The 17,983-nt window shown below is 33.0% G+C and overlaps 1 protein-coding gene across 1 annotated transcript; it reads left to right on the forward strand.

Annotated features, from left to right (window-relative positions):
• The first annotated feature begins 519 nt into the window (after positions 1 to 519).
• On the forward strand, positions 520 to 16,937 carry LOC107440682 (uncharacterized). Its single transcript, XM_016053665.4, has 6 exons — positions 520 to 655; positions 4,622 to 4,874; positions 7,934 to 8,206; positions 10,210 to 10,304; positions 12,919 to 13,134; positions 16,689 to 16,937. Exons 2-6 carry the CDS (start codon positions 4,751 to 4,753, stop codon positions 16,818 to 16,820), a joined length of 840 nt encoding a protein of 279 aa, XP_015909151.1. The 5' UTR covers positions 520 to 655; positions 4,622 to 4,750; the 3' UTR covers positions 16,821 to 16,937.
• Positions 16,938 to 17,983: the final 1,046 nt, after the last annotated feature.

The raw sequence follows: 17,983 nt of genomic DNA on the forward strand, positions 1-17,983 counted from the left end.
GAAATTTAACTTTACTCAGAAACTGCATGATTAGTTTCTATTTTGTAGCTTAAAATTACATTGTTTCAAATTATGTAAAGCCTTTTACACCTAACTCATCATTTTTTCGTAGATTATTAATTAAAATAACATAAAAAAATAATTACCAAAAATTATCTTTAACGTAAAGTAAGTTGGATAAACGAAATTTATAACACTGTGCGCAAAACGTGGATAAACCCATTTTATAATCCCTTGCTCAGATACAAAAAAAAGGTAAGGAATAAATATTGAATAGATAATTAATATGTCACAGATCTTAACCATCGAAATTCAGCGACTGTATTTCCAAATACGAAAGTGAATGAACTGCTGCAAGCAACATAACAAACAAAACAAGAAAAACAAATTGGCGTGGTGGAATGAATATGAAACAGAAATTAAAGTGAGAACAGAAAGAAAAAAGAACGAATTTTTGTTCGAAATGGCCCTGAAATATGGTGTTTGTAGAGCAGCACCTTCCACACACACGTCTCAGAACCGGTTGAATAGTTGGCGTTTTTTTTTTCACGATGTCCGTATACGGTGTCACGACGGCTTAGGACGCCCACCTGTTGGACGAAGGTTTGTCTCCAGATGTTTCAATTAAAATCACTCCGAGATGATCTTCTTCAAGGTATGTCATCCTCTTTTTTACCTTTTTTTTTAAAAAAAAATATTATACAGTATTATATTAGAATAACTTCACAGAATTTTTAATTTACATAATTCTCAAAACGTAAAATAATTGTTGTTAATTACGCTTAAATTAGTACCTAAATATTGTAGTCGTTATAATTGTGAATTACTTATAAAGTACATAGTTTTCAAGTACTTTTTTTTAAAATTTTCTTTATCATTTATTTGGTATGATATTAAAAATATTAATTTTGAGGTACTCCTAAAATATTTCCTTTTTGCTTCTTTTTAACTTTTAGTTGACGTTCTTATAAATAGTTTTCCTTAAATCATCATGTTGCATTTTCATTTCTTCACGATATAAATGTTTATTTATTTTATTTTATTTTTGGACTGACGTTTAACAGTCGACCCACTTTTTTTATTTTACGACAACTAATGATCAACTCCGTAGCCTTGTAGTTTTGAACCTAATCCAAAAGACAATGAAACCTAGATCAAGTATTGGGAGAAATTTGCCTTCGTGGAGGACTTTTTGATGAAACTACCCCGCATTTGCGTTACACGTAGGGGAACACCACAAAAACCTCTCACAGTTAGAATGACGGCAAGGGGACTTTAACCCATGATCAGTCTACCGCTGAGGATATTTTACGTCAGCACAGTGGTCGATGCAAGCCGAATGCGCAATCCGTATCGATCAGCCATCGCTGGGATTCGAACCCGGTTCACTTCATTTTAAGGCAAACACTCTATCCTCTAAGATCTTTTGTTTATTAGTAAAATATAATTTTCAATATTAGTGTTTGAAATAGGAATTGTGAGACAAAAAAGGATCACCTTTAATTATTTATGGTATTTCCGTACATTAGGAATCAATCTCAATCGTTTAACGCGTTAAATATGATAACGAAATCGGTAAAAAAAAACTTAATTACGCTGAAAAAAACATACTTTTCTTTCGTCAGTTTTAGATTTTTGACCATCAAAATACGGGAGCTAACCGTAAACTGGAAAATATTGACTCGTTTCATGAAGGCCTGAATGTTTCATGTATTGTCTCTCGAAATGAATCAATTTAAAAAATTCAGCCCATTATTTTAAAATCCATTCGCCAAAACAAAACTCGTATAAAAATTCAATATTTATAATAATAAATAAATAATTAATAAATAATATATTTATTATAATAAATAAATAATTATAAAATTGTATTTATTTCCTTTAAATGTATACCAGCTAGTCACCTGTGTCACCAGCTTTGACACCTTTAAACTTTGACACCTTATCTTACACAACAGATAAACTTTAATTTAAACCATGACGAATGCACAGCACACTTTTTAAACACTCTAATTCTTCAACACACAAATTATGGATCATACTTTGATACCAATTTTAACTATTATCTGCCAAAATCGTAGATGGACAACTATTTCTACAATAATTTTCTCCAAAACTACATTTGTGACTAAGGAAACTAAAGATTCATTTCCATAACTACAAGCAAATTAGTTCGAGTAAAGAACAGCGTATGTTAATTTTTTGCACCAAATTCACAATCAGTCAGTTTGATCGGTTGTAAAGGTCTCATAAATGCTTAGAATACCGAAATTTTTTTAAAAAAAAAAAAAAAACGTAATCAGATTAATAGGTTCTTGCTTATGTTTTAATTATTAATCTGCCAAGGTGAATAAAACAGCTTTTTTTTTAAAAATTTATAAATCAAAATAATTTTTTGCGATACAGGTAAAAAATTCAGGTGTGTAGATACTAATCATTGATATGTTTGTGAAAATTAAAGAAAGATTAAGAGAATTTCCTAGCCAGTGTATCATTGTGCACCAAAATTATATCCTTAAAATAGACTAAAGTCCATAATAATCATTCCAGATATCGAATATTGTTTAAAATTTCTTAACAATTTGAGCATGTCATTTTTTTAAAGAAATTTTTAGAGAGAAATAAAAAAAAAATCGAAATTAAAGCATTGATTTTTTTAATCAAGAGAAATTCTACTATTATTACTTCACAGTTACTATAAATTCTATTACTATTATTACTAATCATATTGCCATTATTTATAATTAAACTATAGTATATTAACATTAAAAATATTTTTTTTCTTTTTTGGTGGTGGGACCTTCTTTATTATTTGATTTATCTGGTATCAAACGAAATTAGAAATCAGGTGGTACATACATATATATATATATATATATATGTAAAACAAATTTTGAGTGCTCCTCACTCTATTGTATTGATATATTTTGCTTTGGCTATATTGATACAATATTAGGTAGCTCTCCTTTTCGCGGATATAATCGTGCGAGCTGATGAAAAGATTATGTCTTTTATTTTCCGGATTCTAATTTTTTTTTCCGGATTTTATTATTTTTTACTTTTTCCCTTTTTTCAATGTTCTGTAATTTTTTCCATGTTTTCTCTACATTTTAAACTTATTTTATGAATTCTATTTACTTGCATCTTATGCGCAGTTAAAATAAATTTATTGTTTTTCGTAATTTTCTTCGTTTTTTCCTTTTTGTATTTATTTATTATGCTATATATATAGTGTTCTTTTTCACCCCTTACAAAACCAAGTGCAGGTGATACCTCATTGACAATCTGAGAATATCTACCATAAGTTCCTGAAATATTGACACTGTGAATTAGTTCTTTATCGCTTCATTTATATTAACCTCTTCCAATGTGACGTCAGAACAAACATTGTCCACAGAAGTCTGTCTACACTGTCACTCATTATTGATAAGCACACAACCAGAAATTCAGATTTTTTTTTTTTTAACCTTAAGTGCAATATAGTTGGACATCACGACACATAAAATTAAGACATAAAGTTTCTTAATTCTAAAATAAATACATTGGTCATTTATATATATATATATATATATATATATATATATATATATATATATATAAAACCGTCGTTGAACAGCTGACCCAATTTTTGGGGTTACGACTACTAACTCTGTGGTCTTGTCATTTTGAACCCAATCCAGAAGACGTGGGAACTCCTCGATTGAATATTAGGAGAAATTTTGGTTTCGTGGAGAACATTTTGATGAATCTAACTCGCGTTTGCGTTACATAGGAAGGAAAACCTTCCCCCGTTTAGCCTGACGACAAGGAGACTCTAACCCATGATTAATCTACCACTGAGGACATTTTATGTCAGCTATGTATATGAGATATTTTATGGTCGGTGCAGGAGCTCATGTCGACCAGCCGTCGCTGGGATTCGGTTCACAACATTGGAAGGCGAACATTCTATCCTCTGAGCCCTCACGGCTCTAAATGCGTTGATTATGCTAGGAATGTTAACATAGCTTATGAATAATAATACCGTGAGTATTTACTTCAGATGAGATTCGACTAAGTTCATCGCGAAAAAAACACAATTAAATGAGAATTTGTGTTGACCAAAAAAGTATAAGTTATCAAAGGTATAACAGCTGTTTCACAACCTAATACTGCTGCGGAGAGTGTCAAAAAATTTTGAAAAAATTATCTTTATTTTTCCTATTGCTGTCACAACTTCAATATATCCCATGTCACTATTTTACAGAAGCATACATTTTCAGTTGAGAAACAAAGCATTACGCTATGAGTTTTAATAACACTTGTAATTATTACGATAATAATGATTACTTAAGTATTTTTTTTTTGATGAAAAAAAATATAAAAATAATTAATTCATTGGATTTAAATGTTTTTATTTCAATCAAAATGTAATGTTATCAAGCACTTTTTTATTCCCCGTCACAAACTATCTCAATTGCGTGAGCTCTCCTCCCTCCCTCCCTCTAATCCTGACATAATTTTTATAAACGTCCCCTTAGACGTAATAAAATAAATCGGAGGTAATAACCCAGAATTTTAAACCTTATACGGTTAACCATAATGCTCTCTAGTGTTATCAAACGCTGTTTTCTTTTCCTAGGTGTGACAAATGTCTGTGAGTTATGTGTCAACATGATGTGCCACCAACGTGCTCTGCATCACATAATCATCTCCCAATAACAATCAGAGAGTGGAACAGCATGAAGAAATTGCTGATCGGGTATTCAGCATGTGTAGTCTACTGGCCATTCTCCCAATCTGTGCTGTCTTCGTGAGCCTTCTCATTTTCGTCTTTCAGTTCATCGTTCTGCCTTCAGACGAATGGGGACATTTTTATTCCAGGAGAATTAGAGGTCTCCATTGATTTTTATTCCATTGTTCTACCTAGATTTTATTTTTCAGTCATTTGTTGCATTGAATTCTGATACAAACAAGCTCATTAGGTCTCGTTTCGTAACCAGTTGAGTTGAATGCGGATGTAATTCCTCTATTTCTACTCATATCTCTCTCAAATAACGATATTTTTTTACTCAGTTTTTGCAAACGAATTTTATGCCTGCAATATTATATTTATCGTTTTAAAAAAATAAATTTTCCCAAAACTAGCATAAAAGGGCAAAATATTTGCTTAAATGTCCTTAGAACTCTTTTTTTTTCCTTTAAAAAAAACGATTTTAATAAAGTGCTTCGCAAACTTTTCCTGCTCAAAAAGATAGAAATGCCCCAAAAGAGGACCGATGATGCTTTCCAAATTCTTCTATTTCTTTTCATATTTTTCTCAAATAACGATTATTTTCTTACGGAATTTTTGCAAACGAATTTTACATCTGCAATATTATATTTTATCGTTTTAAAAACAAATTTCTCTAAAACTAGCACAAAATGGCAAAATGTTTGCTTAAATGTTCTCAGAACCCATTTAAAATAAAAATGATTTAATAAAATGTTCTGCAAACTTTTCCTGCTTAGAAAAAATAGAAATGTCCCAGATGAGTACCAATTCCTCAGATGTAAAGAAAAGTTCCCTTAAAATACCCCTAGAGTTTTAATCAATTAATCTAAGCTTAATGTAAATGGTGTAATATAATTTAGATGAACTAATCAAACGGTGTACTCAAACAAATGATGATCCAAAAAAAAAGAGAGAAAATGATCACTTGAAGCAATCGAATTTTTGTTAAGTATAACTTATTAAAAACTTTTTTTCACTCTACTCACATTTAAAAAAATAACTAAACATGGAAATTTCTTAAAATACACAATGCAATGCATTAGCAAAAAATACATGATAAACATTAAAACTAATCAAACAAAAAGATCAACACATTTAAAATTAATGAAGGAACCAAAATTTAAGAAAAGGAAATGAAACTGTCTAAAAATAGCTCAAGTTTGCCTTTTTTTAAAAACTATTTTAATAAAATAGCTCGAAAAACTTAAGTTAAAAAAATCAGTCCAAGCAAAAAAAGAATAAAAACTTAAACATTTGACAAATTATAAAAGTACCTAATGTAACTGTCATTTACTAGAAGAATCCCAGAAAACACGTAGAATTTGTTCAATTAAGGAAAAACAAAGGGATAAGAACAGAGACTTACTTTATGATTCCAGAAACTAGTAAACATAGGTAATATATTTTGTAAATGTATGATCACTAGTGAAGCATATATCAAATCCCAGATGCGATAGACAGTTGAATTTTTGCACTAACGATCAATGTGATGAATACATAACTTAATTTTCTACTTTTTTCTAAGTGTAACTGTCTATTATTTTTTATTTTATAACCGTCGCTGAACAGCTGATCAGCTTTTTGATGGAGAGGAAAACAACGAAAGCCTCTCATGGTTAGCGTGATTGCATGAGGACTCTAACCCATGACCCGTTTACCAATGACGATATTTTATGTCAACTCTGCGGTCAGTGCGAATCGGGTACAGAATTCGTATCTGTGGGATTCGAACCCGGTTAACCTCAATGAAAGACGAGCGCTCTAACCACTGAGTCACCACGACTCTAATTGTCTGTTATTTTATTTTTTTCTACAATCATCGTTGAACTGCCGACCCAATTTCGGGTTTATGACTAGCAATGTTCAACTCTGTAGCCTTGTAACTTTGAGCCCAATCCAGAAGACAAGGGAATTCCTGAATCAAGTATTGAAAAAGTATTACCTTTGTGAATGGCTTTTCGGTAGAACTAGCCCTCATTCACGTTACATGGAGAGGAAAACAACACAAAAATCCCATGGTAAGCTTTACGACAAGGGGACTCTAACCCATGATCTGTCACCACTGAAGATATTTTACGTCAATACTATGGTCGGTGCGTGCCGGGGGCGGAATTCCTATCGACCAGCCATTGCTGGTACTAGAACCCGGTTCACCTAATTGGAAGACGTGCTCTATTCCCTGAGCAACTATGGCTCTTAACTGTAAAACTGTCTCCAAGGTAAAACTGTAAAAATAAGCAACTCTTTATTACATCGGAAAATCTTTTACAGTAGGCGAAATAAAAAAGTTAACGTCATGAATAACTTTAAATCTAATCGTTGAATTTTTACGTACTTGAAGAGTCAATAAACTTAATCGTTGGAAGGCCTCACCATAAATGTGCTAATTACCGCTGACGAAAGTTTAAGTTACGAAGTCAGATGCAGAAATATACCTTCTCTGAATGAATATTCCTTATTTTCGACGGATTTTGATTCTTGACCCTCAAAAAATATGGGGGGAAGGCAGCTGTCCTCTTTAAAATAGGGTCCCACTAGTTTCTTCAAGAGATCGGTCAACCTTGAAAGTCTACTTAGACAAGTTGTCAGCTTAACAGGTTTCAATGTACATTCTGCACTGATTAGTAAACATATTTAAGATATGACCACTCAAATGATCTAGTTTTCTTAGTTTGTAAAAATACTATTCTGGCACCAAAATTTAGTCCGGAATCATTGCGTTCCTTTTTTTCCGAGCATTGCACTATACCAGGGCTGTCCAACTGGGGTCCCGCGGGCCTCATGCGGCCCCCCAACACATATTGTGCCACCCGCCAACTTCTTTTTCAGGTTGATCGGACTCAGTTTTCCCATTAAAATGCAAGCAAATAGTTTTATAATCCTTCTGTTCCATTGTTTTATAATTCATAATTCAAATATTAATTGTTATCGTATAAAGGGTAAGAGGTTATTGTTCAACTTTTTCAAACTGCGGCCCGCCAGGTGATCAGTGACCAGAATTCTGGCCCGTGGGCTCCTTGCAGTTGGACAGCCCTGCACTATACCAAACCAATTATTAGTATAGTCATAAAGCGTTTTTTATTATACAAAATGTTATGTATGTTTTTTTATGTACAAAATGTTAATAACATATATGGGCTTCCTATTTATGCTATTACCAGTACAGTATTTCATTTACAGGTATACGGGAAGAGAGTGGTCACTTTGGCTTATGGCGACTCTGCTCAACAACCCGTGGCACCGAATCTTGTGTCCACCCAGATGACAGTCCTCTCCAACTGCCCACGCATGCAGCTTGGGCAGGTGCCCTTTCTCTTATTCATCTATTCCTGATAGCTTCCTTTGTAGTGTTGGCCATCATTCGCGTCATCCAGGTATTCAAAGACACGCCAGATCTCTACCTGGGTACAAAAAGACTTTGCGTAGTCAAAGTTGGAGTCGCTCTCACATGCGGTAATTCTTCATTGTTGTTGGCGCATTTCTATTTTCCAGAAAAAATCATATAATTAAATTAACGAAGATAATTTTAGCTGTCTTCCAGCTTTAAAATTATTAAAAGTTATGACTGTGTTTACGGGTAAATTATTTGCTTGTCTCTTATTCAAATATATACTTTTTATTTTATATATTGATTATAGAGATATTAAATAAATTAAAGGCTAAAAAATAAAAGCTTTGTTCGATAAAAGTATATTTGTAGGGGCCCCTACCGACAAACTGTAAAAAAAAAATTGACGCAAATTGTGTTTGCGTGCCGAATTAAAATATCATCATCAATGGCTCGACAGCCTAAGGTGGACCTTGGCCTTCCCATGAAGTTTCTTCCAGACTAACCTTTTTCCTGCTAGTGTTCTCCAGTTTTTAGTTTTTAAGACGAAAAGTTCTTCGTCTAGGCCATCTGTCCGTCTCAAATTCGGCCTACACTGTTTCGTGTGTCAACTGGTCTGGCACTGAAAACTCTTTTTGTGGTACGGTCTTCGTCCATTCTGATAACATGGCCTGCCCATTTTATTCTTTGCCGTTCAATAAAGTTAATAATGTCAGGTTCATTATATGAGTGATAAAGCTCTAGATTTCATCCTCCAAGCCAGACACCATTTTTTTTTGAATTCCTCATAAAATACTTCTCAAAACCTTTCTCTCAAAGGTACCCAACATAACCTCATCCGTACAAGATGGGGTCCAGATTTCACAAGCATATGTTAAAATTGATCTTAAAAGAGATTTATATTGTAAAACTTTTGTTTTTCTATTAATTACAATTGATTTCATGTATTTTCGAATTCCAGTAGAACATTTATTGTAACAGTAATTCTTCTTTGTATTTTATTATAATATACAAAGTTGTTGATTACAGATTACCTCCTGTTGATTACAGAACACAAGTAAGCGAAATTGTCAACAACCTCAAATTTATATTCTTCAATTTCTAACTGGGTGTTATTGAAGCCTGTTTTAGTACAGGGCAATTATTTAGTTTTGCTCTCGTTTATTCTCAGGCCCATCTTGAGAGCCACTTTCTCTAAAGAAATAAAATCCCGTCTTAAAGCTATAGGTGTTCTAGCAATAATGTCTATATCGTCATCAAAGGCCAACAGATGTAATTTATTAAATATATTTCCCCTGATCTTAATGTTGGAATCTCTTTTTCTAATACTAAATTGAAGAGTAACCATGCCAATGCATCCACACACCATTATTTATTACCATTGGGCTTGACAGATTATTCTGTATTTTGACACACGTTTTTGGTTTCATTTAGTCTCAGGCATATCAGCCTAGATAACTTTTTAGGCACTTTAAACTCAATCATGGCTGCGATGAGGGCTTTTCTACTGATGGTATCGTAGGCAGCTTTAAAATCAATGAAAAGATGGCGTGTATCTATTCCAAATTCTCCAGAATCTGCCGAATGAATATTCGCTCAGTGGTGGATCTTCCTTTCCTAAATCCACCTTGATAGTCTCTAACCAGTTTTTCCAAAAATAGAGAGAGTCTGTTGTATACAATATTTGAAAATACTTTACAGCTTGCACAAATCAAGCTAATACCTCTATAGTTAGAGCATTCAAGTAGATCGTCTTTCTTATGTATTACACAGAAAACGAACTAAGATTTAAAAGATGCTAAAAGCAAAACATCTTTAAAGTGTAAAATAATAAGATTATAATCTGAATAAAATGTATTTTAAATAAAAGCAAGGAATTAGCATAAAAATGCTTGTTATCTAATATACCGAATAAAAAAGGAAAGATTACTTCATTTATTTTGTGCGGGTTATACGTAAATGAAACTACATTGTTCACTCTTACAATCAACTTAGCGATAGTCCAAGAGCACCTCGAAGTTCACCTAGACTATATTTCTTAATATATTTTTGCTCCTACGATTATTTTTACTTTACAATTGTCCTTTGTTAATAGCAAAAGTAATTTGTTATTTTCTTTTCGTTGCAGTTGTTATTGCGATATCTGTTTCCATTCTAGCAAGTGTTGGTGATGGAACCTTTCGGCAATTTAACGTCTATAAAGGATGGGCATTTTGGATTCAGGTGATTTATCATTTGATATTGATTTTTTTAAAATATTTCATTAATTACGTTTATAAATTTCAAAGAGTCCAAAGTACTTATCGATATTAGCCATCACAAAATGTCAGTTATTTTTATATACAAGTTCCCTTCTTAAAAGATGAACCACCGAGGTAAGTCGAATCAGTTCTTTTTGTTGATTCAGATTACTATTGACTAGTTTCTAATCATTAGCCGATATGAATCGTGATTCGTTTGATGCATCAAATTGATTGATTCGAATTGCAACAGGATTATCAATAAAAAAATGACTTTATCAAATTCTCGAAAATTTCTATAACAAAAAAACTCGACGCACCAAGAAGGAGTTGTCCGATTGAAACGAAAATTGGTGGATAGGAAGACAATGTACAGAATAGTAAATAATTAAAATTTCAGAACAATTAAATAATTTATGGCAGAGTTACAGTAACTAGTTCAATAAGGTGTTGACCCGCCTCTAGCCTGGATAGAAGCTGCCACACGGAGTGGCATAGACCGATTAAGCTCCCGGATGGTCTCTTGCGGTATTTCCTGCCAAATTCGATCCAATTGTCGAACTAGGTCATCAACATTCCGTGCCAGATGCAATCGCATTCCCATCATATCCCAGACATGCTCGATGGGAGAGAGATCTGGTAGGCCAAGGAAGAGTTTGACAAGCTTGCACACAGTTCATGGCAACACGTGCCGTGTGTGGTCTGGCATTGTCCTGCTGAAAAACCAGCCCAGGGCACTGCAAAAGGAACGGTAGCAAAACAGGTCTTAGAATGTCGTCGACGTGCCGCTGTGCAGTAAATGTTCCTCTAATGACGACCAAAGGGGTCCGGCTGTCAAAGGAAATGGCACCCCAGATCATAATGCCTTGTTGAGGGCCGGTGTGGCGTGAAATAGTGAAGGCATTTTTATACACCACTCATTCCTTTTCAACAAAAATAAGCAAAATGATAAACACCTCTTATGCTGTTTGCTTTACTTTTTACTATAGTAGTATAATTTCAAACATTTTAGGATTAAATTCAACTATAAAAGTTAACTTTGCATAAATTAAAAATTACGTTTTAATTCATTTTGTGGAATTTTAAATCTCCTTGAAGAAATATTTTTCTAACTCTTTCATTTGCAAACATAAATTTTATTTTAAATTTAAAATGTGTCCAAATGTAGTTATTAGTATTATTACTTCCTCTTTTTGCTACAGTTCTTTTTTAGTAATTTGATTTTTAAAAAAATGAAAATCGAAGAATTCGATCGTAAGAAGAATCGTAAAACTCTAAGAAGCAGAGTAAAAAAGGAAATATCTTAGGGAGATTTCACAGCGACTGCAATTATCTAAGTGGAACGTTGAAATATAGTTTAATCCTCAAGGTTATGTAAACATTTTATGCAGTTGGGAAACAATAAGCCATTTACCGAATTTAATTTTTGCTCTGATGAGATTACACAGCGAAAAATATTTCAAGGATATAAAAAAAAATCTTAATTTAATAATTAATTGATATGAAACGTATTTATTTTGCCTATGCCAAAATTGGCATGGAGCAGCCGGCAAGGTGGCCAAGCGTTCAGCGTGAAGCCAATGCTTGCGGGCTCGAGTCCCGCTTAGGGTGTTTCTCTTCGCGTGTTGTTCTCTATTGTGTGAATGTCGCCCACCCTATAAACTGGTATTTGCGTCAGTGTGACTTTTAGGTTCACAGTTGCCCACCGGGTAACGTTAAATGAGCAACCCTTCCGGCATCTTCCAATGTGGAAGAACGAATGTTACGTACCTGCCGTAGAAAAAAAATTTCGCATGGCAACAATAATTGGAATACAATTGTCGTCACCATAGTTACTGCAAATCCAGCGGTTTGCAAGATAAAATAAGTCATGACAAGGCCAATACAACTGCAAATGCAGGCGGTAAAAACCAAAATAACCAGTAAAAATAATCTTGAATACAGTTTGTCTATGGTAAGAACTCCCCCCGCCACAAAGGCCGTCTGCTGCTAAGGAAACAAGGATAGCGCATTTCAGGGAGGGTCTTCACAATAGGAAAAAAAATATTCCCTTTCTTTTTCTGACTCGAGCCAAAACCTGTCCTAAGCAATGACCCCTAATAGAAATAAACGTTACTATATTCACCCCCACGACAAATGGCTAGGGTGTTTTTACTTTAGACTCTTTATAGCGCTTTAACTGCAGGAGTTTTACGCTTATTTCAACTGAAAACCTTTATATCGGGTCTCGAAATTCTTAACATAAAGAAGCACACCTGCAAACATAAATTCCTGTTTTTGTTACTAATTAAAATTATATATTTATTACAAAATGGTTTATAAACCTTCTGATATTAGGTAAGTGATGTCAGCTTATAGTTTGTCTACGGTAAGAACTCCCCCCGCCACAAAGGCCGTCTCCTGCTATGGAAACGAGAATAGCTTCTCTTCAGTCTAGCCCTAGACACATAATAGACCGAATTTTCTCTCGCCGATCCCAGCCAAAACCTGTCCTAAACCTTCTATTAGAAATAGTTGTTACCATATTCACCGCCATGAGTTCAGATAGGGGAGTTTTTACTTTAGTCTCATGAAGCTTTTGTTTATTGTTGTTACAGATTGTCATAGTTTCTGTGGACATCGTGATGCTGCTGGTGTGTGCTTTCGAAAATATTCAATATTGGCAGATAAGAATGGTGGAACCTCCTCAACCTGATCCTACCGACGTTTACCCTGAAACATTCATATCTCCCGACTATGAAACATTTGAAGAACCCCGAAAAGTAGTTTATGTCAAAGATGCAAGTGTCCAATCAGGAGACAGCTATTTACAGGTTAAGATGACCAAATGCCCCTCAGGGTATTTGTTTTCTTTAGGGGGGGGGGGTTATGACTCTGAATCTCCCTTAAGAGCATTTGCTTTCTTTGGGTTTCATGACTCTTCAGCAAATTCCCTTCGCAACCTTCTTTGCTTTCCATGATACTGAAACACTCTCGGCAAATGCCCCTCAGGGCGTTTGCTTTCTTTGAGTTCTATGATTCTGAATCTCCTTAAGCAAATGTCCCCACAGCATTTGCTTTCGTTCATAGATTCTATGACTCAATTCCCTTAAGAGCCTTCTCGCGTTCCTGATACTGAATCTCGCTCGACAAAAGACCCCTTGGAGCAGGGGTCCCCAACCTTTTTGTACCAAAGAGCAAATACCAGAATATCGGTCGAATGGCGGGCACCATTTATTTTTTCAAGATAAATTTATAGTTGGTAGACATAGGAAATAATAATACACACTGCATATAATGCACAAAAAATTTAATTTTAAAAATTAATTTAACATATGAATATAATTAGTATTAATATCCTTGAGTAAAATAAATTATTACGAAATTGCTTGCAAAACATACAAAGTATGAGTTCATATATGCAATTCGCGAGTGGTCAGCTATATTTTGCTTTGTGCTTATATCTGTGGGGATGGCGAATTCTATTTTGGTTGTGTTTATCATCCATATTGAAAAAGTAGAAAATATTGCTTAACATTTTATGGGAAGATGGAAAACTGAAGTATTTTATCGTTGGGCACAAGCAACGGGCGCACCTAAACCGATCGAAGGGCGCCATGGTGCCCGCGGGCATAGGGTTGGGGACCCCTGGGAGTATTCGCCTTCTTTGGGTTCTATAACTCTGAATCTCATCAGCAAGTGGCCCCAGGGCGTACGTCTTCTTAGTGTTCTATAACTCTGAATCTGCCTAGATATCTTCTCTTTTTACTTGATTACTTCTCGACCAGACTTTTTGATTAACATTTTTTTGATAGAATTAAGAATGATTTTATAAGAATGAAACAGGTACAATAGGGATGCCAAATCTCGTTAAAAAAAATAATTTTTCACATTACAAAATAAATTATTTTTATTACATAGAATGAAAGAACACAGCCTACTAGTAAGATTGCCAAACTTAATTGCTCAAGAACATTTTTTTAGTGCTAAATATTACTCCAAGCTTTAATGCTTGCGTTTTTAAAATGTATTCAGACATAACCTAACTCTTTGAAATTTTTGGAGAAATATTTGAAAAATTTCGCATGCTAATTTTAAAAGAAATTACCTTTTAACTATATACATTTTAAATATTAATGAATAAGTGCAGAAATTTTCTTAAAATTATATTTGAAAACTTTTTTTCAGCTATAATTGTTGCTTCATAAATAAACAAAAAAAAAAACTTTAATTTAACAATATTTCAATTTATTATAAATCTAGCAATGATTTCATTTTTAAAAATATTTTTCTTTCTCCAATTTTAATGATATAAGAAATTTGTTTTAAAAATAGGAAATGTTTTTAAAACAAATAGTGGCTATAAAATTATTAATCATAATAATTTATTAAAATAACATGAAAAGAAGCTATAGCATTTCAGGATAAGTTTCTATAAAGTATGATTGGTTCTTTAAAAGTTTTAATGCTCAACAGATTCAGCCACAGTAAAGATGTGTGTCATCATAATACTGTCAATACCCCCAAGATTTTTCCAAGATGAATGGAAGTTCCAAGTAGAGTTCGCCAATACGAATTTAGGCGCATTTTTTGAGAATCTGATTGAAAGAGTTCGAGCGTGAAAATACTCTTGGTAATTTTATGCTGGAACTAGTAGAGTTTTTTTTCCCTTCTGTTGTTGGAAAAAGAAAATCCATTCGAAAATCAGCAGCTTGAATTATTCATGATAAATGCATGAAGATGATAGACTTTTGCAGTGATAAAAGGGTGATATTTCAACCTTAACACGCGTTTTGAATTCAGGAAAATTATTGTTGACACACAAAAAAAAACGTACTCTCGTACAATGTAAAGACCAGTGAGCGAAATAATAAACGGACCACCCTGAATAATTTTGATCTAAAGATCGGATCTTCTCGTTCTATGACTCCATCTTAATGATTCGAGGGGATGACTTCAACAAATTTCAAGTTACGAAATCAGACACAAAAACGTACTTTCTCACATACCTCTTTTTTCTTTCTTCAACGTAAGACCCCAAAATATGTAGCCGCAATCTTATTTTATTTAAGAACCATCGTTGAACAGCCGACCTAATTTAGGAATTACGACTAATAATGTTCAACTCCTTGTAATTTTGAACCAATCCAGAAGATAAATAAGGAAACTCATGGATCCCTCAGAGGTATGATTTGTTATGGGAGGACTTGATGATTCGACAAATGCATCAGTTACTAAACGGGGAGTCTTCGGCCGGCGGAGATCGAACTCACGATCTCTATCCCGGCCAATAGGGTCCCCATAGTTTGGAGAGCGATTGTAAGTTCAGACCCCCTAATATTAATTTTATTTTTTGCGTATTTCGCCATATCTCGAGAACATTTAAAACGAATTGAAAAATTTTTGCACACAATTATAAAATTCGCTTGTCCAAAGATAATTTTATGCAAAAAATAAATTTTAGTAAATATTTTTTAAAAAATATTATTTTATTTAATAACAGTCGAAAAACTTTTGCATTATAAGTTACATAAATTATTGTATTATTTTAAAGTATCTAATTTTACATGGCAAAGTACAAAATTTGAATCAGTTGAAAGCTCCTGAGAAATCAAATTTTAAATATAAGACTTTTTTTTTTCAAACTTTACCTTGCAAAATTAGATGCTTTAAAATGATGTAGAAAATGGTGGCCTTACTATTTAAAAAAATTTCTACTATTGCTAAATAAAATAATAAACAATAACAAATTTTTGCTTGGAATTATCTTAGGATAAACAACTTTTGTAATCGCGTCTAACCAATTTTCAATTCGCTTAAAAAGTTCTCGATGGTTCGAGATATGGCGAAAAATAAAATTAACATTATGGGGTAAAAAATATTGGTTTTTAAGAGTCTATAAAATTGTTTGCAACTACTAAAGCATGAAAAAAATAGATGTCGATGCATATATATTCGCTTGCCATAAAAGATTATGTTGATTAAAAATATTACGTATAATAAATATTAATTCTAGAATACTCGAGGTTAATTAAACTTTTCTTTTTTTAACCTTGAATGCATAATGTATCTTGTTTCCCAAATCAACATTTAAGATTGATATAGATTTTATAATTCTCTGATAGAAATACTATAATTTAAAATAAAAAAGTAAGCATTTCTCTACATGATGACACCAGAAACACAATTCAAGGGTTTTCTGTTTGTTTTTTTAAATTTATTTTCCAAAATTGAGTGAAGGGCCTCATTTTGAGCACTGCACGGTATGCGATAATGTCTTCCGTCGGCACTGAATTTCTTAATGGCATTTTTGAAAATAACCGTTTTTTTTTAAAAAAAAATAAGTGAATATGTACAACTTTCTTAATGTTTTTTTTTTGTCTTGCAGGTGCCAGATTACCACGCAAGGAAAAATCAGAGAATGTTTGAGGATACAGACAATCGGGGAAAGACTGTCATTGTGATACAAGATAGTCCACATCCACGCAAGAAAACAGTACGCCCCACCCAAGTGATATGAATACTCAGTATTTAAGAATCTCATACCTTTAATGTTAATAAAATATTTACAGAAGAAATATCAATCAGCCTTCAAATGTGAATGTTGATCATCATTAAAACCTCATTTTTGAATCTTTATGACTCTTCTTCATTTAAAACAAATATTTGGATTGTGTAAATCTTATAAAGGTGATATAATTAAGAAAACGAAATGATCTTAAGTTTATTCAAACTGATTCAGATGAGGCTTATTTCCAGCAAAAAACCTTTTAATGTAAACTTGTTTGTAATGCATTTTACGTGTAAACCTTAAAACGAGATCTGAGACAATCTGATCTATTCTGTGCACATTACCCTAATCCAGAGGTCGCCAAAGTGGTCTATATAGACCCCCAGGGGTCTATTTAACATAAGCGGGGGTCGATCTGAGCCAGGGGGTCGTTCCGAACCGGAAGGGTCAATTGGTCGAAGGATTATCAGAATTTTTTTTCAGATATGTGACAATTAGAAATAAAAGAAGAAGACTTGGAAATATATACAGGTAATCTTCAAAAATTGAGCGACGAGTTTAAACTGCGTTTTGTTGAATTGGAAAACATTGACATCCCTGATTGGATTATTGTGTCATTTTCTGCTCAAATTGAAAACGTGGACATCAACCTGCAAGATGAGCTTCCTGAATTATTATGGGGATTTGAAGCAAAGACGCTTTTTAAAAATTTAACAATAAGCAAATTTTTGACAAATATAAATATAATGCAAAAATATGTAAAACTTTACGAAATAGCTCAGCCATTTATGATAGCATTTCCAAGTTCCTATAGGGTTGAAGCCGGTTTCAGTCACGTAAATTCAATCTTAACTAAGAACAGAAATGAATTAAATGTGGAGTTTTGAAGGGATTTAAGATTAAAATTGACCCATTTTGAACTCAATACAACAAACCTTGCAAAAAAAAAAAAAAAAAAAAAAAAAAAACACCAGGCATTGATTAAGAAGCAATAAATCCGTAGTTACTTTACTTATTATTTCTACTTACTTATACCTACTTACTATTTCCTAAATATTAAGGTATTTCAACATTAATATATTTTTCATAAAACTATTGTTACACTATGTACTATTACTTTAATAAATGTTCAAAATCATAAAGTAAATGTACAAACACAGTATCTAATAGTT

This window comes from Parasteatoda tepidariorum, chromosome 2 (genome assembly GCF_982258835.1).
Source record: "Parasteatoda tepidariorum strain Cologne lab strain chromosome 2, Ptep-v5.0, whole genome shotgun sequence".
Classification (NCBI taxonomy): Eukaryota; Metazoa; Arthropoda; class Arachnida; order Araneae; family Theridiidae; genus Parasteatoda; species Parasteatoda tepidariorum.

Excerpts from the sequence above, each read along its gene's own strand:
- LOC107440682 (XM_016053665.4), top strand. The coding sequence starts at position 4,751 with ATGTGTAGTCTACTGGCCATTCTCCCAATCTGTGCTGTCTTCGTGAGC. Across the intron at positions 8,207-10,209 it reads TGGAGTCGCTCTCACATGCG|TTGTTATTGCGATATCTGTT; the intron begins GTAATTCTTCAT and ends TTTTCGTTGCAG. Across the intron at positions 13,135-16,688 it reads CAGGAGACAGCTATTTACAG|GTGCCAGATTACCACGCAAG; the intron begins GTTAAGATGACC and ends TTTGTCTTGCAG.